The sequence below is a fragment of the Tigriopus californicus genome, chromosome 1 (genome assembly GCF_007210705.1).
Source record: "Tigriopus californicus strain San Diego chromosome 1, Tcal_SD_v2.1, whole genome shotgun sequence".
Taxonomy (NCBI): domain Eukaryota; kingdom Metazoa; phylum Arthropoda; class Copepoda; order Harpacticoida; family Harpacticidae; genus Tigriopus; species Tigriopus californicus.
In genome coordinates, this window is record NC_081440.1 from 144,755 (window position 1) to 171,728 (window position 26,974).

The 26,974-nt window shown below is 41.6% G+C and overlaps 2 protein-coding genes across 2 annotated transcripts in view; one reads left to right on the plus strand and one right to left on the minus strand.

Annotated features, from left to right (window-relative positions):
- Positions 1–26,974, minus strand: part of LOC131892768 (atrial natriuretic peptide receptor 1-like) — a gene marked incomplete in the record, with an annotated part of 134,836 nt that overhangs the window by 89,179 nt on the left and 18,683 nt on the right. Inside the window, 1 exon segment of the mRNA XM_059242614.1 lies at positions 21,388–21,599. Coding sequence (XP_059098597.1) covers positions 21,388–21,599 — 212 coding nt within the window.
- On the plus strand, positions 17,739–20,737 carry LOC131892788 (uncharacterized). Its single transcript, XM_059242636.1, has 3 exons — positions 17,739–17,919; positions 19,026–19,561; positions 19,990–20,737. The coding sequence occupies exons 2-3, from the start codon at positions 19,372–19,374 to the stop codon at positions 20,568–20,570; spliced, it is 771 nt and encodes a 256-aa protein (XP_059098619.1). The 5' UTR covers positions 17,739–17,919; positions 19,026–19,371; the 3' UTR covers positions 20,571–20,737.

The following is a 26,974-nucleotide window of genomic DNA, read 5'->3' on the forward strand; positions in this document are numbered from 1 at the left end:
TAGGTTACCAAAGAAACCAAAATGATAAACAAGGCAGAAAACACAAGAAAATGCAAATACGGCAAAAATATCGGAAAAAGTGTAAAAACCCTATTCGACTTTTTTACAGCTGTAGACATAAGACATAAATGGTCCCAGCGAAGTCAGCCAGGGGACAAATTTTGTAACAGAGGCCTTGAGAGAATCCACATTTTTATGATCTCTAGATCTCTCAATCGCGCTCCAACCAAGAAAATCGAAGAACTGAGGACAGGTTGGGTAATGTCGATTATAAGAGGACTTTGATATGTTGAACGACGACGGCGGCAAATTTACATGATTTATTGGTAGGATCCTTGCCGGGCTTGGATGCGAGGGTCCCTAACGGTTGAGTGTACCTTAACATACCTAACCTTGCTTGGTTGCTTTAAGCCCCTCTTTATCCATGCATGACTACTGGGAACATTGACCAAAACATGATGCACTTGTCGTCTCAAATCTTGAGCACATTTTCAGACACCCCACACTAATACGCATTACCCTGTTCGATTCAAGGGCAGGCACTCCCATTGCATTTGTTATTTTCAAGTCAAAAAGCCACACCCTAACCCTCAAAATGGGCCGTGCATAGCACACCAAGTCAAGTGGACAATACGCGTATCTACAATAAAACAAGTGAAGTTGACCTGATGCCAAACAACGGAATATATAATACTAGTTGCGACGTCAAAAAGAACGAGCAGTTGCAATATTATCCAAGAATGAACGTATTAATCAGAATTGATTACAAATGCATATTCATAAGCTGGCTGTTTAAGCGGAAAGCCAAATTTCATACACTTGAGAAGTCTTCGTGCATCACAAGAAAGTTGCAGGTAGGAGGATCGTTAAAAGACGGGTAGAAGTGTGCACATGCTATCAAGTGTCCTAAGCTCCACAGATGGATCTTAAATCCACTTCGAAATGCAAAAAGAACGATGATACGAATGAAAACTTCAACAACTGCTTTTGCTTAATCCGCCAAGCGAATTTCAGCCATTCAGCCTGACGACCCCAACTTTTGCGGTGGCCTAAGCCATGTTTTCAAGGACCAGATACCAGTAAATCCTGGCGATCAAATGGCCTCAATAAGGACAGCGTCACCACTAGACAGAGATGGTAGGGTGGGGAAACTTGAATTTTATCCAAATGAAAAAATGCATTTTCNGGAGGGATGTGAAGGCAACACCAATTTCTACCAAGTGTTGGGGCAGTTGAGTCTTGGACGAAGGGAAAAGCAATTCATCCAGGAAGAGTATAATGCCAACAGCCTTCTGAATGAAAAAGAAATGAGCCACATACATAATCTCAAACTTAACAAAACTAATCCGATAGCAGTTGAGGACTTTACCCTAAGAGCACCCACGAACAATAATTGGAAGAGGATATTACTCATATCAGGGGTAGTTGCTAGCCTAGTGGGATTGGTTGTCTTTACAAGACGTCGTTGTAGAAAAGGGAAAAGACAAGTCCAGACAGAGTCATCCAAAGAAAGGCAAGCACCGGAAGAAATACCGTTGCCGGGTATAGCACCAAGTTTTGAAAATTTTAGCCCACGGGCTAGAAGCACTGGCATGAATAAAAAGCAACGGCACAATATAGAGAATCATCTGTCTATCAAGGGTACAGGAAGTTAATGCTCTTGCTTTTTCCATACATCTTTTTCTCTCACCCCCAACTCATCACTACACCATTCCTGGTGCATATTTATAAATATTCCAATACTCATCATATGCATAATATCAGTTCCCTTTCAGCTGTTGTTAATTGCTCCCTTTGATTTCCCATTTTGTCGGCCCTTTTATCCCCTATGGTCAAGTTTATATTGGCTTATTGCATAAGGCCAAGGGGGGAGTATGTTCCGTGCATAATCGAGTACATCTTCCTAATATGATATGGATAAAATGATGTACAGAATACACGATAGTTCACGGAATGGTTTTTTTATCAAAATGTGTAAGAAATGTATATTATGAGCTTGTGGAAGTCACAAAGACATTGGACTGCCCATCGTGTAGTCATTTTGTTGGTCAGGTGTCGACCAAATGCCAGCCTAATGCTCGCAATCCATCGTAAGTCGCGGAAAGCTGTGAGGTTTAAGGACACTCTCGAGGAATTGACTCCCAGAAATTGATCAGATGTAATCGCGAAAATCCTCGGTCACCAAATAACCAATATTCCCGTGATTATTGTGAGGGTGGGGGGGAAGAATAGGAATAAGCAATCTCATCCTCAAGGATCAATGTTACCAAAATGTCGGCCCCCTAACGGAAAATGACGACCAATCCTTCTTGGATGTCCTGTTGGGACCAAGTTCCGGGCCAATGTCAACACTTGCCGTTCAGACCCAGTGGTGGTCTGATGTGACCCACATGCCACACCTTACAGAACAGACAGACATAATCCATTGTCGGCAATCCGAGAAACCCCTTGATGGCCAATGTGGCTAGCCTGACGAAAGGAGGTCAACCCTGGACATTGGTATGTGAAAATCCCAGTTGCGGTCAGTTAGCATTCAGGTGCCACAGTTTTACAGAAGAAACCGTCGCCGTCCACCAAGGGCCCTGGGACAACCCGTTTAGCCTCCATGAGGAGGAGGCGGAAACCAAAATGGTACGGGAAAGTTAAATCAACAAAGAGTCACATTTTCGCGATCAAGGAGAGCAGAGTCACAATTTCGCGCTCAAGGAGAGCACAACCACAATTTGAACCTCTCGGAGAAGGGACCATTGTACTTTGAAAGTGAGAACAGCTCCCATCTCAAAGCTCTTGCTGGTATTTGAATTGAGAACATTTTGATAGACGTGCTGGAGCTTGAGTCGATCCATTTTTGAACAAGGTCAGTGAAAGTCAACGCTTGGAGTCAGGACCCAGGAAGCCGTGCAGAGTCAAGAGGACCTGAAGAAGTGCATAGCATACATCAGTGAGCCAGCATAGACGAGTTGAAAAATCTCTGGAGCTGAGGACAGGTGTAACTTCCGAGTTATTCTCCGTCAATTCGGTTCTGGGCCTTCAATCCAATCAAACCGACGTCATTGCCGTGGATCTCCGTTGGACAAGAATCACCCTCATCAAAAAGTAGGATCAAACCATTTTCTGTCCATGCATGTATTGTGTACGCTTCGTGACTGACATGTATTTCTGACTAGACTGGTTTATATACAATTGACTAGAATACATTAACATTGGAAGAGCATGAGCAACATGCTCATCACCGGGATATCACATCTCCCTTACAGAGGGAGGGGGGAGTCATCCGGGGTCACGAGGCCGTCCCAACACAGGGATCACGAGGCCGTCCCAACACAGGGATCACGAGGCCGTCCCAACACAGGGATCACGAGGCCGTCCCAACACAGGGATCACGAGGCCGTCCCAACACAGGGATCACGAGGCCGTCCCAACACAGGGATCACGAGGCCGTCCCAACACAGGGATCACGAGGCCGTCCCAACACAGGGATCACGAGGCCGTCCCAACACAGGGATCACGAGGCCGTCCCAACACAGGGATCACGAGGCCGTCCCAACACAGGGATCACGAGGCCGTCCCAACTCAGGGATCACGAGGCCGTCCCAACTCAGGGATCACGAGGCCGTCCCAACTCAGGGATCACGAGGCCGTCCCAACTCAGGGATCACGAGGCCGTCCCAACTCAGGGATCACGAGGCCGTCCCAACTCAGGGATCACGAGGCCGTCCCAACTCAGGGATCACGGGGCCGTCCCACGACAGGGATCACGGGGCCGTCCCACGACAGGGATCACGGGGCCGTCCCACGACAGGTCATGGTGCCAACCGGGGGGTTCACGGGGCCAACCGGGCGGATCACCGTGCCAACCGGGCGGATCACCGTGCCAACCGGGCGGATGACGGTGCCAACCGGGCGGGTCACGGTGCCAACCGGGCGGGTCACGAGGCGTCTGGGAAAGGGTCATTGGCCGTTGCCTCCACGCTCCAATCCCCTCCACGGGGAGAGCCACACTCCTTGCTCAATCCCCTCCACGGGGAGAGCCACACAGGAGGCCACAGCCGGACTACCGACTGTGCCATGTTGTGTACGCTTCGTGACTGACATGTACTTCTGACTAGACTGGTTTATATACAATTGACTAGAATACATTAACATTGGAAGAGCATGAGCAACATGCTCATCACCGGGATATCACAATTGTGACATAATTTTCCTTTTGACAATTGACTATTGCTTGATTTGGAAGGCAAAAATAGTCTCTACAGCCCTCCAGTACGAGTCGGTGCCTTTGATTTGAAAAGGTTATTTGCACATTTTTGTCCAAATTCAGATGATTTTTTGATGCAAATTTGCTGTCAATAAAAACCATATACATATGCAAGCTTTAGCCAGCCCAAATCAGCCAGGAGAAATGCCCCAGATCCTTTGTGCACAATGTCAAAATCCAGCCGTTCAAAACGTTCCTGGGACGAAATTAGGGGCATTCAATCCACTCGAAGCTGCTCTAGAACATCTGTAAATATCAGCTTGAACGGTTACTCCTGTCACCAAGAAGTGCGCTGACAATCAGCCCCATTTTTTTGCGGCGAAAAGGCCATAAAAAGCTAGAAAGCGTGTTTCAGGTTTTAACTTCTATATTCGAGGTCTAGTTATGATCGAATATTCCAGAAGAGAACTGCAATCCAGCATTTGCCAAAAACAACAAGACGTTTCAAACTGTCAGCTTCCAAATCAGTTCATTCTCACCTTATAAGAAGAAACACACTTCTGTTAATCAATTATCGACATGGAAAGTCATTCATCAAAAGAGGATTCAAGAGTTGGTGAAAGATTGATATGCTTTTTAAGAGACCTCAAACGAGTTTTACATTTGGAGCTCAATGTGTCAGCGTTGGACTTCAGTATGGTATCAGCTATGAGTCTCGTAGTCTTGCGCTTACTTGCCATTGTCCTATATTAAAGTGAAGCAGAGTGCTTATATAGTAGGTTTGTGCACCTTTGTTGACATGAACCTATAGTTTTTCATACCATGTCATTTTGCCATTTCATTATTTTGCACCTGGCTCTCTTAAAAAGAGTAAATTGAACTAGAAATAACCGCACTTTTTTGCAATTTTTGCTCATTTCATTGCATCTTTAGACCTATTTTGAACTATTTGCCGATCTCATTTGCATTATTTGGACAATCGCGCTAATAATGCATCACATTCTTTGAACTTGGAGGTAAATCTGTCATAGGTAAGAAAATGACTTTGCCTTATAGTTGATATTTTGGCAATGTTCGCCCATAACTGCTGACGCCATCGTGCAAAGTTCACAACGATGTTGTTTCGATCTCGCTTAAGGCGGGAAAGTACGCCAAAGAGATCAAACAGCTTGAAGACGGCGCCTTTTAGTCTGATCTGTCAAACTAGTCTCCAAAGAATCATGCACTTTTTTACATCGGAGGCATCCAGAAACATTTTGGTTCAAAATTTGTTCGAATGCAAAGTCAGGCAACAATAGGCCCGGGTGGTGGCAGCATCATGCATAGGCTAAACAAAATTTGCTTAATCATAATCAACCGTAATAGAAATTGACTTTCGTTAAAGTCCCTCCAAATAGGCCGTGGCATATCTCCATTTTGGCAACCTAATGTATTACACCAAATGAAATATTTCGATTGTGAAAGGACCTCGGTTGACACAATATGACTTGTCAAGTTTGAACGTACAAGCTTCAATTTTAGCCGAGAATATCGCTTTTCTACGTCCACACTTGATATACAGACTTATATGGAGAATCTCGAATTTACGTTTACATTTTGAGTCACGGTTTGAGAACCACTAATCTACCATTTTAAGGTGTTAACTCAGAGATTAGATGCCGACATTATCCAATAATGATCAAAATGTTCCTGAAATAAATCTACACGTGTCTATTGTACCATTTAATGGAAAGTGAATTATTATCGTTATTACATTCTTTCCTAATTTATGAAAGTTCCATGCCGTTCAAGAAGTACAAGTTCAAACAAAACTTGGAAGAAATATTGACCTTTTTGATTGGTTTTTTTGTCACGTACATCTCAACCCATACAAATAGCATTGCCAACATCAACGTTGAAGGCCAACAAAACCATTTGTGTGCATATATAGACGCATCAAGAATGCTCCATGACGCATCCTCTCGGCGGAAAATGTGGAAAATATGAACTAAAATCAGATTAGGCATGTTCAGTTATAGTGTTCAATAGCCAACACACTTTAAAGTTGATTCAAGTTCAAACTTAAATAAGTCGGCATGGTCAACATGTTGAACTTGTTTGCCTTTTTCATGATCTTGCGTTTGAGAAGAAGCTCACACCAGCAAAGAAAATATGGACATTGAATAAATTACTACTCAAATCGGAAATCGTACGAGTAAGTCGTTCTAAAGAAATGATGCTAGAGTTTGAAGCGATCATATATACACAAGAGGCGATAGCCGCCAGCTTCTACAGCAAACGGCTACAGTGCAAGCCATTTAGTTGTTGGCATTCGATAGTTCTTTAGGCTTCAATCAAATGGCAAGTATGGTTTAGATTGGGGTGCAGAACCGCCTTAATAGGAACATGTACGTATTTGAACTCTGACTTGAAGATTCATCTGGACATCAGAAAGGCCTTTTTTTACGGACTTCCTTACAGCTGCTATAATTAGTGTTGGCTGATCTGGCTAACCCTTGAATACAAGGTTGATCAGGAATTTTCGTAAAAAAACTTTTCCAAGTCTGACTTAAATCCTGCTACTGGATCAACGTCTACATACGACCTACGCATATTTGAAGGGAGTAAATTGAACAATGAAGGAGCCCGAGAAGGAAGAGAGGTGGACTTCATTGTTCTTACTAATCTGGATTCTCGAGGGCTTCAAGGTGCTCTCCATACGCACATTAAGCCTCTACGGTCACTACAATTGACCCTAAATCCTGGGTTGGGACAAAGCTCATGAATGCTTTTGAAAACGTACAATATCAGATACCTTTCGTAGCTTCTCTGAGTACTGTACCATCCCAACCTTTCTAACCTCTCCTAATACGAGAGCTCTCTCATATCCTCAATGTTCCTAGTAAAACATCTTTGGACCTGCTCGAGCTTTTGCAAACCTGCTGAACTCACTGGAGCCAGCCCAAATGGGAGAGGCATATTCAAGATGCGGCTGAACAATCGACTTGTAAAGAGTTAGCATCGTGATGTTATCTCTGGACTTAAACGTGCGGTATATCCAACCACACATTTGAAAAGCTTTACCAACTTTCAACTGGATATGCTCATCGAACTTTCCATTATCTTGGAGGACTACACCTAAATTCTTCATGGATGAGACCTGCTGAATGCCCTTACCTCCATCATCTAATATTGGAGTATTCAAATAGTTGACCCGAGGGTCATTGAGCGGAACTTCATTCCGTTCAGAGTTATATTACTCTCAGTAATCCAAGAATAGATTATATCTTGGTCCTTTGTAAGACTAATGGAATCTTAACCATTCCTACCAGAAACTTACTTCGTTTCGTCAGCATAAGAGGATAAATCCATGGTCTTCTAAAAAAGCAGCGATTGGATTGTTTGTGGTGATAAAGGTAACTTGTCCAAACCAAGGAAAAGAAACAATTACTTACAGGTCACTAGACAGTTGAACTCCGACTAACCCGATTATCATGCAAAAAATAGCTGTCTACAAAATATCACCTTATCAAGTAAGATTATACAAATCTTCGAGCCAGAATTCAAATATTTGCTCTTGAAAGGCAGCCTTGACCTCAAATCAAAACCATGAAGAGTCCAATTTGAAACAGGGACGAACTATGGACAAACATGAGAAGGCCAGCTTTGGTCCGTGCACCTGGTGTCATCTTCCAGCAGCAATTATTAGAAATTACTGGGATAGCTCCTTGTTCAGTGTTTCTGTATACAGGGTCGTGCAGGTAAATTGGAACAAACTTCAACGTCATCAAGATATATAAGGAGTGCAAGTAGACAAAAAAAAATTATAATGCTTACGTGACTACATTCAGCTATTCAGCTATTCAGTATTTTGGTTTAAATTATCGCAGACAACTATGGAACAAACAAAATGATCCGCGATCATTGAGTTGGCCTGCGCGGGCAACGGTCATGCCACCATTGCCAAGGCCCTGAAGTACCCCCGCAGCACCGTCTACAGGGTCTACAACAGCTTCATGGCCGAGAACAAAGTCTCCCGGAAGACCCACAAGCCTAGAAATGACAAAAAGGGAAAGCCCATATTCTTGGCTGGCTTGAACAGGTCGATCAAGGCCTCTCCAGGCACCCCCATGCCGTGCATGCCAAGAAGCGCAACGTGGACTGGTCAACCATCTCCAGGGCCATCAACAAGGACCTCAAGATGACCTCATTCAAGTTGTATAAAAGGCACATCTTAACAGAGAAGATGAAGGCTGTCAGAGTCAAAAATGGGACCAAGTTGCTCAACAGCATGAAGTCCAAAGGCGGCCGGTTGGTCTTCTTCTCCAACGAGAAAAACTGGACTGTTGACAGGACCTGCAATGCCCAGAATGACAGGCACTCGGCCACCGACAGGTCCAATGTCCCCCACATCGTCACCACCAAGTTCCCGGCCTCCATCATGACCCTGGGCCATCATGCCCCTGGTGTTTTTCAAGCCCAAGGAGAGGGTGGGGGTAGAGAGGTACTGCAACGTGTTGGCCGACTTTGTGATCCCATGGATGAAGGAGGTGGCCAGGGAGACTGAGTTCATCTTCCAGCAGGACTCATGGCCCACAAGGCCAAGAAGACAATGGACTTGCTCAAGTCGGAGAACGTCACTTTTTGGGACCCCAAGATCTGGCCCTCCAACTCGCCTAACATGAACCCCCTGGACTACTTCTTCTAGGGAGAGTTGGAGAGGAGGGTCTGCAAGACTCAGCACAACAGCAACGACAGCCTGAAGGCCTCCATCAACAAGGAGTGGGCCAAGGTCCTCCCCGCGGACGTCATCAAAGCCTGCAAGGCCTTCCGAGGCCGTATCGAGGCCATGCTTGCCGCCAAATATAGAGTGATTTTATAGTAGTTTGTCTCCTCGTGGTCTGCTTGCACTCCTTATAGATCTTGATGAAGTTGAAGTTTGTCCCAATTTTCCTGCATGACCCTGTATACGAGAAGATCCTCGCATTCCGAGTGGATCATGTGGAAATTACTCAACGGAACTTCGATCGTTTGGGAGAAACGATTTTTCCATTACGTCCCCAGAACCTCCTGATTACTCATTAGTGGCTCATTTTTGTCCCTTTCGTGGCATGGGCAGGCACATGTGATTGTTTTTCTTTATGCTCGAAAAATCGAGTAATGGAATTGAAAACTTCTAGCGACCCTGATGCATTGGCGGCAAAAATCCTAATTACGTGGAAATTCGCCTCGTTCCCCTTAATTTGCGGGGAAATTTCTGTCTTCGTTGTTTTCCTTAATCCAATGTGATTGTTGGCATCCATACACTTTGGAGAGACGTATCGTACAGAAAGCATCCAGAAGCATGGACCTCAGCACGCTATTCAAATCGTTGCTTTAAACATCATGAAATGCCAATCGTTACGGATTACAAATGTCAATGGTTACACATGAATTCCCAGCGACGTTTATTCAAAAAACGCAGAGAGGTTACCGTATTGGAAGAGCATCCGCTTTCCAATTTGCGAAAACTGGTTCAATCCCAGGCTGTAAAAGTCCAAGCTTCTTTATTGTTTATTGTGAAACCACTCAAGGCACCAAGAGATGATGATAGAAGAGTAATGGTTTTGAAATTGAAATGTTGAAGCCAAAGGTTAAAAACTAAATAAGATTAAAGGTAGAGAAGTAGGAGATGATAGGAATCATTCGCCAAAAGATGCAATCACACATGGAGTTTGTGGAAAAATGTTTTTCATTGAGGAGGCATAGCACATTTGCAGAGCGGCAGTAAAATGACGTCTAGAAGTCTACGCTGAAACAAGGCTAGACTAGAGCTGCACAGTCTTAGATCCAGCGGCAAGAAATACCACAATTTCACAATACGAACCAAAAAAAGCCCCCTCTCGTACTTTTGAGTGTATTAATTGATGTTTTAGATGTTCATTAGTTCTGCGTCGTGTTTGTACACTTGAGATCACATTTGTTATCTCTATAAATTACAGCATGAATTGCTGCTTTAACAACTTAAATGGGCGAGCCTGCGGTCATTCTCGTGGGTGAGGTAATAATTAATCTTGGGCTGTGACAACGAAGCGGGAGTATCCCTCAATTGGGACACCTAAGATCAGATGGCAGGCCGAGCGAGAGAGCTGCCATCTGACTTCCTAAGTAACAAAACAAAACAACCAAACCAAACAATCAAGTGCAATAAAAGATTGGCCAGGCTATCAGGAAACATGACACTTGAGCCACAGAACAAAAATGTCTCACTGGGCCTTAAAAGAAATGGCTTTGTGATAAAATCGTGACCCAAATGGACGAAAGACGACCATTTTGGCGATATCCTCGATTAACGGGTACTCAGACTTAACCAGAATTGTAAGATGGTTGAGATCACATTTCAATGAAGAGCTGTCAAAATTGTACTTCTAGTTCTTCTTTGTGTCGGTATCATGTTACAGATGAAGCGGAGGCCGCTTCAAAAGCCATTCAGTGTCTCCTAAACACGCAATCTCTTAATCTCTCTCTCTTTCGTTTCATAGAAAGCGGAAAAACGTGGGGTTTCATTTCCTCTGCTTTCCTTTCAGATTGTCCCGGTTTTCCCGGGTACTTTTCAACAGACGGTAAATGGCGCCCAAGGTCCGTCGAATTGTCGGATGGGCTTGTGCTGGGGTTAGGCAGCCCTTTCAGATCACGAGATGTTCATCATTGCAGCGCACTGAGTAATCACCGTATATGACTTGGGAAAACACGGCTTATGTACTTGACCTCCGAAAATCAAGCCAATCACTGGGAGGTCTTGCGTGACTTAGTAGATGTATGTAATTCAGCCCATCTTGTCGGGATTTGCGGCTCAAAACCCGGACATCATGTAGTTATTTGTATCCGAGGGCGATGGCTCAAATGCCTACCTCGCGAAACCTACTTGCCTCACGGTTTTGAGTCGGCCTTTCTTCACTGAGAAAGAATGACTTAGGTGTATATCTTCAAGAAAGGAATTTGCCTGTAGTTGGAACGGAGGATAACCTTCCCGTCACCAACGAATGATAAGGGCACCTTGTCCCTCCTGGATGGAGCGGCATTTGGAACCAACAACTACCGATTCGATGAGGGCTCCCCTCACCTGCTTGGAAGACCAATTTATCCAACATACATAAGCTCATTGAATTTACTTCTGTCGCAACTAAAATTCCGATATCAATACCCATAATGACAATATCAGCTCTGAAAAATATCTAATAGTTATTACTGTTCAAATTTTGATATCACGTTCTCAAAGTAATCACATCTACACCACTTTAAATCATCGGGTTTTATCCGCTGACATGATATGAATCAGAGCAAAATTTCAAATGGCAATATCTGATTATTAAGCAACAACCCTAAACCATCACCTAGTAGAATGACAACCAGTCTCATCCAAAAATAAGGGTCACCATCTAAGATCCATTTTCGTCAATCCTCTTCAAACTTTTAACATCCGACCTGCCGGAAGACCTCTCACACCAAGGTCCCTCCATCAATCACGAAAGAAATCATCATCTTCATTATGCAGACGACCTGGTTCTTTTGGCAGATTCCGCAGGGGAACTGCAAAATGCCATTAATGCCCTCCCCGGTTACTGACAAGAGAACGGCCTTCATGTCAACATCTCCTCATCATCAACCATACTCCGATAGAAAGCGCCAACTGCTTCAATTATGTCGATTTCACCTTCACTCCTCAACTATCTTCTTCCAAACATCTTGGTTCAACAATAATCAACGATCAAATACCTTTTCCACCGTCTCCCTATTCAATATCTTCCACGGCCAATAGTCCAGAAATCGTCATACCTTCATCACCTCCAGTTTCCGCCCTCAAATCCGCCTGTGCTAACTTTGCCAAAATTCTCAAGCAATACCTTTGCGTGCCCCAATATACCAATAATGCGTGGATGCATTTCACATGAGAAACTGAGCCCCTCACCATCGGGTTGGCCAGGTTTGTGTCCACAGTGTTTGAAATCATAATCCTCGCGCGGCGATACTTTTTGATGTCAGAACCGTTCTGATATGGAATACCTTGCCACTTATTTTGATGTTCACCCCGACAGCCATGAAATTCAAACGATAGCTCTCTGTTCTCTTCAACGATACTAACCTCCAGTTCACAAAGCTTTGAGCGTTTTGACCATTAGATAATCTAAAACCACGGAAGAGTGTTTCACTTTGTTATTTAACCTTCACATAACCAAATAAACCTATTATATAGCAATCCCTGTAATCCTAAACTGTTTACACACCACCATGTGTCTTGAGAGGACTTTCTCAATAAACTCAATAAATTTGTCCTTTCTGGAGCTGATGTTCAAACACAAGTTGTCCATGCAGGCCCGGGTCGAGGCCCTGATAACACCTCATTGTCCTTGGCCCGACATCCCTGTGGAACATTGGCAGATGCGAACCTTTGTCCGGCTCCCAGCCAAATGCCATCAACGACGGGAGCTAACAAAAAAGTTGTTCAATCTGGAGCATTGCCTTCTCTAGAATAGAAGAATACCCCAGTGTTTCATCCCCTTCCTTTGCCCAATTGTATCTGTTCACTCTGCTCTTACTATCCACCTTTCTTTCAAGTCCTCTTGAGTCGCATTCTAGCCATCTCCCGATTGTGATATGTGTTATATATTTTAGTCATTAGTGCGAGCAGTTCATGGAAGTAAATCTTATTGTGCTTAATCATTTATCATGCTAACATGACGATAGTCGCAATAAGCAATGCATAAAATCCAATCAAAAGACCCAATTCACACTTTTGGTCACCAATCTGAACATAAGTATTCCACTTGGCATAGGCTCAGTGTGCAACTTACGTTACACCTCACCACTTCACAGTTGTCCAGGCTCATGAAAGAAGTGTTATCGGCAGGTACCGGTATTTGCTAACCAAATATGTTTGTCCAGTGTCAAAAAGCTTTTTATGCGTGTTTGATAAAGATTTAATTTTTGTAAGTTATGACGCTTTTTAGCAACTATAGTCCATGTCCAAAATCTGATGTATCTGATGGAGTTTTGCCCTCTTAAGATTGATTTACTCGAGTAAGGCAGAAAATGAAACTGTCAGAGTTTTGCCCGTTAAGGAATACTGAGCCCCTTGACTTTTATGATTTGACCTTGCTATAGACTGTCTGATATCCGACATTTGGCAAAAAATGTCAGAATTCAAAGAAAAATACTTTCTTGCTTTTGGATATAACATACTGTTATGTACGGTAGAAATTGTTCTCCCTCGCCCAACGAGATTCGAAGCCTTAGAAAAACTAGAGCTTAGATCAGCGCAAACGACGAAATCACAACCTTAGTTAAGGATGGAAGATCTACCGACGGGTAAATATGTATGTGTATCTGGCCATGATCAATCATCGGTAAAGGCAATAAATATCGAGCCGAAATAATATTTGCCCTCAACATAGATATCTATCTAACTTAAAACACTACGCTCTAACTCAGACCATTTGTTCCCTTGCAGATCCTAGTGGCCATCACACGCTGGTTATATTTGAAACAAATCCCCAAATGACACTCATTTTCAACTTCACTAAAGAAAAAGATATTTTTCCTATTTTTCTTGCACAATTCTAAGAAAAGTTCAAAACCCTTTGTTATCTTTGTAAAAAATCTAAACATAATAAACTAATAATTAATGAAAGTTTAACTCAAAACTTTTACACTTACTCTACGTGAAACAATCAATGAAAATGTCATACAAATCAATGACAGTCCAAAGATGCAGTTTTTATAGTTTCTAAGAGCCTTGACGAAAAGCCAAAATCTAAAAGGTTTCTTGTTGGATGCATTGTTTTCAAAATTGAGCCGAAATCCAATTTCAAACCATTTTTTGTAATTTGGAAACACGTTCTTTAGAAATCTACGTTATTAGAGTGTTTAATGTCAAGTGATGTAAAATTTGGAATGCCAATCGACTTTCACCCATTTATCAGTTCGATTTCGTTGAAAACAGATTTCATTGAATATGTAACCAAACAGAACAAAAAGAACAAACAGACAAAAAAGGAAAACTAAAACACAAAAATGGAGTCGTGAGTGTCCAATATAAGGTGCCTTCATATTTTGTAAAACAGCTCAAGGATGAGAAGTCACCACCATCGAAAGCCATTTTCCATCAGCTAGTAGAAAAATGCATCAAGAAAGAATGGAAAAAAAGCAATGTGGAAAAAAACCTTGCAAATGACCAAGATGACACCTTCAAGAAATGCTACATCATCTTTATTTAACATTTCAGAACACTACAGATAGCTTGTAGGCCCAATTATGCTGTTTCGTGCCTGAAAGACTACAATACCACCAATACCACAATATAATATTCTACTTTGCGACATATCTGACCACCTGGGCACTTTTACCGCGGTTGGGAAAAGAAATGAAATGAAAAGTGAACCCCTGCAAAAGTGGCGAAACAACACTTGCCTGAAGAATGTTGCCAAATTCCGCAAAGCATTGCTAGATACCCACTGGAACTTACCAACACATGACCCTGCACTCGCCTTCCTTGACTTTCAAACTAAAGTAAATCGCGCATTTGTTACGTTTTGTCCAATGTCATCTTTTAATAAAAACTCACGGACACAAAAGTTAAACCCTTGGATGACAAAAGGTCTTCTAAAATCGCGCATGGAAAAACAAAGGCTTTTTACCAAGTTCCAAAGGCAGCCTTCCACTGAGAACAAACAGACCCTTTCACTGTACTCGAACCTCTATACAAAACTTATCAGAGCGGCAAAAGGAAAGCATTGGCAAGACTACTTTGACACAAATACTCATAACATGGGGAAAGTTTGGCAAGGTGCAAAGAGACTACTAGGGATTAACAAAACTCGCGACGATTTCCTCTCAGAAATCAAAACAGACTCTAAGATTATAACTGAAAAGTCAAAAATTGCATCGTCTTTCAACAACTACTTCTCAAAGATAGGCGAAATGGCAAACACCTATCATGTGAACAAAACAAACCAGCCAAAAGCTCTCCAACTTATAAAAAGCCGACCAAGTCAAAGAAATTACTACTTTAGAGTTGTGACTAGGTTCGAAGTTCTGCGCATCTTAGCAAATATACCAAACAAGTCTAGTTCGAGCTTTGATGGATCATCAAATTTTGTGGTAAAGAAGGTGAGAGACGCGATTGCAGATCCACTGACTCACTTGATTAACATGTCGCTAATTACCGGCTATGTGCCTCAAGACTGGAAAAGTGGAAAAATACTCCCAATATTCAAAAGGGGCGATCGGAGAGATATGTCCAATTACAGACCAATTTGTATCCTTCCCACCCTATCGAAAGTGTTGGAGAAAGTAGTATACAAACAAATATTTGCTCCTTTCAAAAAAAAACCATATGACCTCAAGCCAATTTGGTTTCCACGCCGCCCATTCGACTACTCATGTTGTGCACAATTTCCTACAAATCATTTTCAAATGTAGTGACAGCAAATTTTCTTTGTCATTTTTTATTGACCTGAGAAAAGCTTTCGACACTGTTGACCATGCAATTCTCTTAGCAAAGCTGGGACATTACGGATTTAGCCAAAATGTTACCCAATGGGTCCGAAATTATCTGACGGGTAGGAAACAGAGGGTGGAGCTCGGCAACCACGTTCCTCATTATACTCCTGTGACCTGCGGAGTGCCTCAAGGAAGCATCATGGGACCGTTTCTATTTTTGATATATGTAAATGATCTCCCAAATGTGACACCTTTTCAAACCACCATGTACGTGGATGACACCACTCTTCAACATTTCGGTAACGATCTCGGGACAATGCAAGAGGAATGTACTGTATGGTTTGGTGATCTAGTTGAATGGTTCGAAGCAAACAAACTGTCGATCAATCTAGAAAAGACTAAACTCCTACTATTTGATGGTCGTCACAAAAAGGGGTCTACAGATTTCCACTTGATAATCAACGGGAGGCAAATTGAACAAATTGGGATGGGGCGCAAAGAAACCGCGATGAAGTTCCTAGGTGTATATTTAGATGAAAAACTGTCGTGGAAAAACCATGTGCTAGAGGTCGGAAAACGAATGAGACAAACCTTATTTACGCTATTTATGGCAAAAGACGCCCTTCCACAAAAACTACGTCTGGTTTTATACAACGCTCTAATAAAAAGCAAGATGGATTATTGCATTGAATTTTATAGCCATAGCTCAGCATTGAATAGCCTATTGACTTTGCAAAAAAGCCATCAAATGGATTGTCAGGGCACAGACGAAAGCACATACCAATGCATATTTTAAAAAAATAAACGTATTACATATTAAGGATCTAGCATTAGTAGCGCAACTGAAATATGCTTATCTTTGCTTGAAGGAATTGACGCCCAAAATCATCAACACTTTTTCATACAAAGCACGAAGGGGAGGAGAAATCGTCATTAACCTTCCATTTGCTCGCAAAACTTGGTTGCAAAAGCTACCAGACTACTCTCTCGCGCAAACATGCAACGAATTTCAAAGAACAAAAAATATTAAGTTCGACCTGCTGTTGGATTCGAAACGATAGGTAGGGCGTGTTAAAGATCTAGTCATCAGCTCATACTCAACGGTTTGTACGATAAAAGAATGTTTCTCGTGTAAAAGATCTGGGTTTTCCTAGAGTTTGTGACTAGACCGTGTCTCGGATTTTGTCCTCGACTGAACAGCCCTAAGACCAATGCCGGTACCTGAAGCCGTAAGATGGACACAATAACTTTATCTGTCCCATCCATGATCCGTTGAAAACAAGCCGTCACGGCCTACATGGATCAATGGTCTCGTATCATTTAATTTCAAAACACTCTTACTGAAATAGTAATATTCGAGACCGAAATACATACATACATACATCCATTTTATAAGAAAATAACAGCAGGAATAATCCGCCAAATATTTTTCTGTAAAGTTCTAGATCCATCAGACTTATCGTAATATTTCGGGGGAATTCCAAATGTTAAAGAATTTTTGATAGGGAGTTTCCAGGGCTATCTGGGAGGATTGCAAGGCACTCAATTTAAGAGCCACGTATCTATGTACTTGATACTTAAGAGCTTTTTTTTAAGTTGGCAGGGTTCCTTTTTGAAACAGCCGTAGACGGTCATAATCACACTCAGTGTTACACTCTGATTGTGTAAGGCCATAAATCAAAATCGGTCATCAATTGGATAGGCAAGGGTCAGAGAACATTAGAGGTGTTCTAAACCAACCAAATTCTAAAAATGTTATTGCAACAGGTGCCTTTTGTGTTTTGTATTCAATTACGGTACAGACGCTATATACGTAGAGTGCTAAAATAGTGTTTGATACTTTCAGCACACGGTATGCGTAGTGCAGGCTAACACCAATGGGTAAGATTTGCAGTTTTGCAGTTGGAAGGCACCCTAAAGTTGAGCGATCTCTAATTGACACCGGCTTCAAACAAATTTATGTCCGTAATCTAATGGTTAGAAGCAAGGCATGCCTCAATTCATCAAGATTTCGACATCCTGTACATTTTCAATGACCACCTATTTACAAGGTCAATCAGTAGCTTTGTCCTCATAACGTGATTGATAGAGAATGGTGCTTGAGTTTTCAGGACATGGCTGATATTTCTTGAAACTGCAAGTATGAAAATTATTTGGATGGGATCAATCCTGCTCGTGCAGGCAATGCAGGCCTCACCTTTGCTCAGTCACGCTTGGATTGGCCGGGATCTGCTCACTAACCTCTCTACGTCTCATGGACCCGGGTAATGTTAACTTAGACATAACACAGGCTAACAGAAATACCTTCGTTAATTAAAGAATGTATAACTTCAAAGTGCTGAAACGCATCTATCTTCGGTGAACTCTGAAGGTCTGGTTTGGCTCAAAAATTCCAAAGAATGTCGCCCTCAAATGATCCCGACATTCTTTTGAAACCTTCAAAGTAAAAAATGCTCATTAACATTTTAGCACTTGAAACGTTTTTGTCAACAAAAGTTATGAGCTCTTAAAATAGCTCAAGAAAGGGCAAAAAGGTCAGGTTAATTTGTACCTTGGTTCGTATTGGGTTTGAATAGAAGCTTACAACTTCTGTCATGGACGGGTGATTGAACTCAAATTGGTCACGGCTTTCTGAATTTATTAGAGCTCAACGGGCGCGAAAGAAAAGAATCAACGTGGCAACTGAGCGTAGGAGTTGCCACGGACTTCTAGAAATGTGGACTGCGAACGAGCTTCCCGGCAAATCGGCATGCTCTTGGTCATAGCCACTCTGAGCCACTTTTCGAATTAAAGTAATAAAATAAGAAACGTAGATCTCCTCAATTGACGGTAGGTCAATTTTTTATCATTTACATGCAAAGTTGATCGTTTCAAACTTATGTTGTCAAAAGCTTATGTAGCTGACCAAGAGCAGGTCGAAAATTCAAATTTTATGTACTGTTTACTACATAACTTTGAACATGTCTCCTGAGTTCCCTGAACATAGGTGTGGGCTCAAACTGGGCTGAGTTAATCTATTCCAGAAGATCTTGTGGTCGTATGAAGTGCTTATTTGGAATAAGATGAGCGGTTTAAGAGATAGGATATTTTTGTTTCCGTTCGCAGTCCATACCTCTAGAAGTCCGTGGAGTTTCCCATGAACCAACCACCTAGAAGAACTGAAACTCCAACTTAGATACATTGTCCCCCAAGGAGAATAGCACTCATGGCATCGTGGTTTACGCGACTAGTGCCATGCCTCTGACATTAAAGGGCTTTTTACAATCCTTGAGATTTGAGTTAACATTTTATCCCATGAAAAAATGAAGAATTTGGATTTGAATTACTTTGTTACTTACTTGATGTGAAATAAGCCCATTGTGTTTTTCAGTTCTGAACTGATGTGCATGGTATCTTGTTGGACAGCAAATTGCTTTGGTTTTGCTGTTTTATCCGGCGAGGAGGAGGGCTGTCTCTTTATAGACTCAAAACATCTGATTTTGTTGAGTGCTGGTTCAAGGAACGACCAGACCACCGTAGACATTTGGGTCCGACACATACGATTTGGTAAGGAAGAAAATACTGACGCTTTGAAGATATGGAAATGACAAATACTAAGGCTTGTAGGAACGGTTTTTGGGTTCATTGACAACGGCGCAATTACGAATTATTACCTGGACGACAGTGATCAATTTCCTCCAATTCAGGTCCCTGACCTCCCCGAATTGCTGCAACCCATGTTCCTAAGTTTCCCTGGATTTGTGTTCTTGTGTAGTAGAAACACTCAAGAGTGCTTCAAATGGATTATCGGCACCTCAAACTGGATCCCTTCCTCGCCCATGCTTCACAAACATATCTTCACCGTCGAAGTCACCAAAATGGGAGGGAGTTATTGGATTATCGGTGGAGTCACGGGCGGCAACGAAGGTACTCTTTCATCTCAAGGTGATCCACATGTTTTGTTTTTATTTGTTTGCTACGAAGTCAGATGGCAGCTCTCTCGCTCGGCCTGCCATCTGAATGATGGGGGTCCCAACTGAGGGATATTCCCGCTTCGCTGTCACAACCCAACATTGATTACTATTACCTCACCCTCGGGAATGACCGCAGGTTCGCCGATTTAGGTTGTTAAAGCAACAACTCATGCTGTAATTTAAATACCGCAAAGAAGCTTGAACTCGGCTTCCCTCGGATCGAACCAGGATTCGCAAATTGGAAAACGGGTGCTCTACCAATACGGTACCCCAGCAAGCCTTAGAGTGATCCGCATGTAACCAACGCAGTGTCTCGTAGCTAGTCCATTTACATCCTTCCTAATAAGAGATCATCCAAGTGTTACCGTCTCTCTTCCGCAGAAAGTCATGGCCTTTCCGAGTACCTGTCATCTGATGGGAAATGGCGCAACGGATCTGTCAATCATCCCGGCGTTTTTACCGGATTAGCGACCATTTCCGACCACGAACTCTTTGTCATTGGCGGGGCGACAAGTCTAGTCAGTGCTTGGCGAAATTCTGCCCACGTTTTGAACGTCAGGACGCAAGCCGCTCGAGAGGTTGGGGGTGGGTTATCATTTGCTATGATGCGCACCTCCTGTACCCGATTCCGACTCAAGAACGGAACGGAGGTAGTCTTATGTGTGGGTGGCAGATGCGACTCTTGTCAGGCTACGCCTAATGTGAACCATAACCAGGTGATTGTTTTCAATATTGAGCACGAATGGCTGATGCTCAAACCGGAATGGGACCTCCCGGTCAGAGGACGGGGCGCCAATCTGTTTGTCTCCAGGGATGGGATTTTGTATCTCTTAGGGGGAGGCACATTTGAAACGAAGAGCTTTCAGTTCAACGAAGGAGGTTCCCCGGTCTGGGTTCCTATTCATCCGGTCCCTAACTCCGATGATTTTATGGCCTTTGAAATATCATACATTAGAACATAAAGACCCGAAAAGGATGATCCAATCAAGTGGGCCAAGCAGTTAAACTCATGGTTCCCCAAACCCTGTGGATTGCTTCAAGCTTAATTTTTGAAGAAAAATATAACATTACTTCTTATTACCATTTGTTGAAACTCAACCTAAACTGCTAATAGGGGGATAGACACACTCAAATTCCAATGCAAAAGCGTCAATTTGTGTTCATTATAAGCGATTTCAGCCGTCGTTGAGATTTGATACCCTTGAAATCAAGATTGACCACTTTAGTCCGACGTTTGTCTCAATTATTTCCTTTGTTAGTAGCTCTGCTAATTGATAAAACGAACTTTTTGATATTAGTCAAGCTGTTTTGGTGTATTTAAACATTACTTAAATGGTTACAATTTGGGTGACTAATTTAGATCTACCCTGTAAGGATTACAAATCATTGCATCACAGTAAATCAGCTCATCATTAATCAAACTGGAAATCGGACAACACTAAGGTGAGTGATTGTTAAAGAATAGGTAACAATGTCTTTCTTATCCGAAAATATCAAACATTATTCTTGGGTGATGCAAGTATATCAATAGCTATTTCGGGGGTAATTAATAACCTCTTTCTCCCCGAAAGTATCAAGCATCATGTTTAGGCTTAAGTAATACAACAATTTTTCAACAACAATTTCGAGATCACCATGGCAACCTCAATATTCACACGGCATTTTAAGTTGTTGTTACTTCTGTGCCCGTCTGACACCTTCAAGTCTCTTTGGCTGGTGGTAATGTCGGGCGTGACCTTCATTGTTTAACTCTTGCTATTTTGGGAGAACACTACTTACTGCCATGATCATCGATGTTTTCTTTGAGCATTGTCTCGGTTTGGTCGCCATATTTGTTCTCCATCGCGTGAAGTCTCAGGTCGTTGACTGTGATGTTGTTATCAATGAAGTCCTTAAAGATTGTGGACATGGCTAAATGACAAGAGTCATTGCCTGACCACGACGCATGGTGGCCTTTATGATAAAGTAAGAGAGTCCGGTGCCAATTCATTCTGCAATAATTAAAAAGAAACGATGGCTATTGCGTTTAAAAACAATGAAATAAAAATGCATCGGGCTTGATGTGTGACAAATGCACAAATCAACGTCGTGAAATGGTTGAACGCGTTTCTTTTTTTAAAAGAGATTTTAGATGGTAGCATGTGCGGGACGGTAAAACAAAGTGCTGGATCATGAAATGGTGACATTCTCAGTGCCATTTCATCCTCATTGAGTCAATGATGCCAATGGATCAAAGGACTTCAAATTGGGTCCAGGTTCCCAAAGAGCGCCACTGTCTTAGGAATAGGAATGTCCAATTGTCTATTTTGCAATAAATTTGTCAAGTTTGAAGATCTTGCCAATGAGCTCTTAGAATATGCCAGAAAACAAGTTACGGCTCTTCGAATTGGGTAAATCAGTACCTCAGCTGAGTAATTGGGTTTGGAGTTGAATTAAGCAAAAATCTTTGCCCAAGTGAACAAAATAATTTGGCTTCAGTCTCAATGTGCCTATATTTTCTGCTTAAACGTTTGCTCAAATGCCAAGACATCTAGATATGTTTTTCTGTGTCAAAAAGGAACAACTTTTGTGAAATAGACATGTTTAAGAGTAGCTCAGATAAGTGAGAAAAATACCTTTAAGGTTAATCCCAACATCTATTGATTGCGATTTTAAAAATGTTATCTCCTTGAAGGTTTTGAGTGGATTAATATACTAATCTGGGCTAAAATACGAGATGATAGCATACAAAAGTAGTTCCTTTTGTTTCAATAACAACGAAAATCGTTTCTAGAAGTCTTGACAAAAGTCTTCAAAAATGGCTTTTAATAATTTCACATCCAAGTTATATTCTCATTGGCATAATTCGACTTTGAAGGAATTTCTGCCACTTTCTGCCACCACTTTCTGCCACCACTTTCTGCCACCACTTTCTGCCACCACTTTCTGCCACCACTTTCTGCCACCACTTTCTGCCACCACTTTCTGCCACCNCACCTTTTTGCAGCTTTTCGGCTTATACTTTGCACCTTTTTGTCTCTAAAACGCTTAGCTGTTTTGCAAATGTTTCCTGTCCCTACTCATTAACATGCTTTAAAAATACTTTTTTGGCCAAGAAAGCCTTTTTTGTACTTCATTTGCCGAAAGATTGCCTATCTTGGTTTTTTTAGCACCTCCGCTGTTTTGAAAAGCACCCCAGTGACCTCCCAAAATTTGTGCTGACACCATCAGACACCTATTACTTCAAAGAGTTAGAACCAATGAATGCAAAATTCGACTTTGAAGGAATTTCTGTCACTTTCTGCCACCACTTTCTGCCAGGTGGTAGAAAACGGTTTCTGTCAGATGGTAGAAAATGGCTTTTGATGATTTCTCATCCCTGTTTAGAACTCCTTCATTCAGTGAAGGCAAAATTCGAGTTTGAAGTAATTTCTGCCACTTTCTGCCACCATTTTCGGCCAGTTGGTCCAAACTGGCTTTTAATAATTTCCCATCCAAGTTATATCCTCGTTGGCAAAAATCCACTTTGAAGGATTTCTGCCACTTTCTGCCATCACTTTCTGCAATCACTTTCTGCCACCACTTTCTGCCACCACTTTCTGCCACCACTTTCTGCCACCACTTTCTGCCACCACTTTCTGCCACCACTTTCTGCCACCACTTTCTGCCACGTGGTCAAAAATGGCCTATAATAATTTCTCATCCCTGCCTGCTGTTGACAGGACGTTCAGACAGACTGTACTGCCGGTGAAAGATGTAGTCAGGGTCTCTAAGCTAAGACCGACACTTTTCGAATTAAGGATTTTTTCAACCCGCCAAAGATACAGATATTTAAAAATCCACAACATTAGTCATGACAAACTTTTTCGGCTCTCGAAAAATACCCTAGATTTCCAATAAAAAGTTGAAAAACGCAAACTAAAAATTAAAAAGTAGAAATAAGCTTACACTACCATCGGAGTTCCAAGGAGAGTGTGACCAGATCAATTGAGCGTAGGGTTTGAAATTTATCAAAACATGAATAAGAATGCCAGATATTGGAAAAATTTCAAACGAACCAGCATCAGAAAGGTGTCTTTCAAATTCAAGCATTTAGGGTTACGATAACGTAAGTCCCTTTTTAATTCAGCCATTTAATATATCACTTAGTTTGACTGGGTCTTAGTCGCTCCCTGACATGTTGGCTGGCATTGCTGGACAGTGTCAGGCTGGCCAGGTAGCATTCTTTGATGCTAATTTTTGAAAATTAGCATTATTCCGAAGCCGCTAGCATTGGAGTTTTTTTATTAGCATTGGTCTAGCATGTTAGCATTTTCCTAGCATTATTCCACTGGAAGAATGACCAAAAGGAAAGAAAAGCAAAACAAATCTCACAAGGGAACTGCATTTGGCGGTGTTGGCAATGTTCTTTCATTGGATCCCTTTCCCATTCCATAAAATTGATACGCTGTAGCCACAAAGTGATATCCATTGGAATGTTTTCTTTACATTAAGCAATCAAATTGATTTATACTAATTGCTTCTAAATCTAAAGGGAGATTTACTATTGTAATCAGACTTTTGGCAGACAAAAAGATTTGGGTCGGAATACACAAATCAAAAAATTGATTAAAATGGGCACTGCGTGTATAAGGACGAAGTACCAATCCTATAGTAAATGTCAGTATGTAAATTATAATATTCAAATAAACATAAATATTTTGGTTGGTTTCATTGTTTTCCGAAAAGTATTCCCCCCACACATTTGAGGTAAACAAAATCACAAAATTCAAAAATAGCAAAACAAAATAATAGAAGAGATAGACAACAATTGAGCCACATGGATAAAGAAACTTATTGCAGTTCTTGCTAATGTCCGCTTTGAAGTATGAATAACAATGAAAAAAACAATTTATCTTATTTTCATGATCTAATCTCACCCAAGAAGAATATTCTTTGGCGATAAGAACAATTGTAATTGGATGCAACAAAACCTTATTCAAATCCTGAAAATTCATTTTTGCTCAAATAAAACTTGTCACTTTTTGGCGTCCCCTTCTAAGTCTCAGGGTTCAAAATTAGAAGAATATCATAAACTGAACAGCATCAATATTTACTTTGAAGGTTTTTCTTTAGATTTCTGTGTTTTTGAATCCTTTTTTCTAAAAGTACAATTTTCAAAATATTGCCTGAACATGCTCCGACAATGAGTGCCAAAAATAATTGAATTGTAAAACTGAATTCCTTTCTGAGCACCATGAATAATATGCTTTTCTTTAAAAAAGAGTAGCATTGTTCTAGCATTTTCGAATTCCAATTAGTTTATTTTTAGCATCAATTTTGCACGAGCTAGTATCGTTGCCTAAAAAAACCTGGCCAGCCTGGACAGTTTGCTCGAGCATGCGTGCCTTGAGCCCGGCACTATTATCTGAAAATAGCTCCGCACCAAACCGAAGGTTTTCCCTTTAAGCACCAAGAGTGGCGGGTTTTCCGCGAGATTTGAACCCGGCACGGTGTTTTTAGCACTATCGTGCCATCCTGCCTTAAGATAATCAAAAAGCCCAAAGAGCGCACCAAAACTACTTTCCTTACCTCCTCCAGGATAATTAACTATCTTTTTTTTTTGAGGAAAAAATCCAATTTTCCTTCAGTTAAATATATATGTAAGTACTAGATCGATGGTGCACATCTACTTCTGGGAAGAATGGAAAGATAGGTAAGGCTAGAGGGCTTGTCAGAGAAAAGTCACTCCAACCAAGCCCCTTAAGACTTCACTTTGCACACATTTTGGTAATGGGGCAGCAGGGTGTCGGTCGGCCTGATCGACTTCTCTTGCGTTACTCAGTTTCAACCAAACCAGACGAACGAGCCATCAACTAACTCACTGGCTCCCTGAAATCGGAACTTGATTTTGAGAATCACGTAACAAAATGTGTTCAAAGCCGATCCCCATTGCACATACCAGGCAGACGCGAGGGAGGCAAAAAATCTCAGAAATCTCGTGAGTGCCGCTTCTCTGACTAGCCCTCTAGGTAAGGGTAAGCATTCCTCGACCTTATTTTTAAAAAAAAGTAGTCAATTGCGTCCAAAATTGATGGAAAGCTCGTTTTTTAAGAAGCCGCATTTCAAATTGGTACTACTTTGAAAATTGATTTGAATATCCCTTCCTTTTTATCCTACTTGCACCTCTTGGTACAGTTTTTGGCCTGTTCTACACCTTTTTGCAGCTTTTCGGCTTATACTTTGCACCTTTTTGTCTCTAAAACGCTTAGCTGTTTTGCAAATGTTTCCTGTCCCTACTCATTAACATGCTTTAAAAATACTTTTTTGGCCAAGAAAGCCTTTTTTGTACTTCATTTGCCGAAAGATTGCCTATCTTGGTTTTTTTAGCACCTCCGCTGTTTTGAAAAGCACCCCAGTGACCTCCCAAAATTTGTGCTGACACCATCAGACACCTATTACTTCAAAGAGTTAGAACCAATGAATGCAAAATTCGACTTTGAAGGAATTTCTGTCACTTTCTGCCACCACTTTCTGCCAGGTGGTAGAAAACGGTTTCTGTCAGATGGTAGAAAATGGCTTTTGATGATTTCTCATCCCTGTTTAGAACTCCTTCATTCAGTGAAGGCAAAATTCGAGTTTGAAGTAATTTCTGCCACTTTCTGCCACCATTTTCGGCCAGTTGGTCAAAACTGGCTTTTAATAATTTCCCATCCAAGTTATATCCTCGTTGGCAAAAATCCACTTTGAAGGATTTCTGCCACTTTCTGCCATCACTTTCTGCAATCACTTTCTGCCAGGTGGTCGAAAATGGCTTTTAATAATTTCTCATCCCTGCCTTCATTTGAAGACCAGTTGTCAAAGATTTTACTGGCAGACTGCAAGAGAACAATGTGATTACTACATTTTATTGAGAATTACATTGCTAACGTAATTCTAATGACATTAGCTTTGTGGAGTCAGAAGTTTAAGTCCGTGGTGGATTATATCTGTCATACACCATCTTAGACTTCAATTTTTTACGCAATACCTGCTTCTGGAAATGACTGACTACTTGTTGAACTTTGTTTGAACCTTTTAAACGTTCATCAAAAATCAACAGCCAATCAAATCGGTAGAATTTGATGGCGTAAACTCAACCTCGCGCGTACCGGACTGAACGGTCTCTTAGGTCTCCAGTGGTGACTTGAAACCTTGAAACGTGTCAATAGAAGTTGCGTGAGTATAAGAAAACAAAATCCGTCGTCCCTAGTTCATATTTCCCTTTGACACCCAAAAAAGTGATGTCCAGAAGATGAAAAATAGCCCAAGTTGTGCTAATTACCATCAATGGTTGATGGAGGGAGGGAATTAAATCTGAAGTAATATGAAATGCACCTCAAAGGAATTGAAACCTGATTCAAATAGC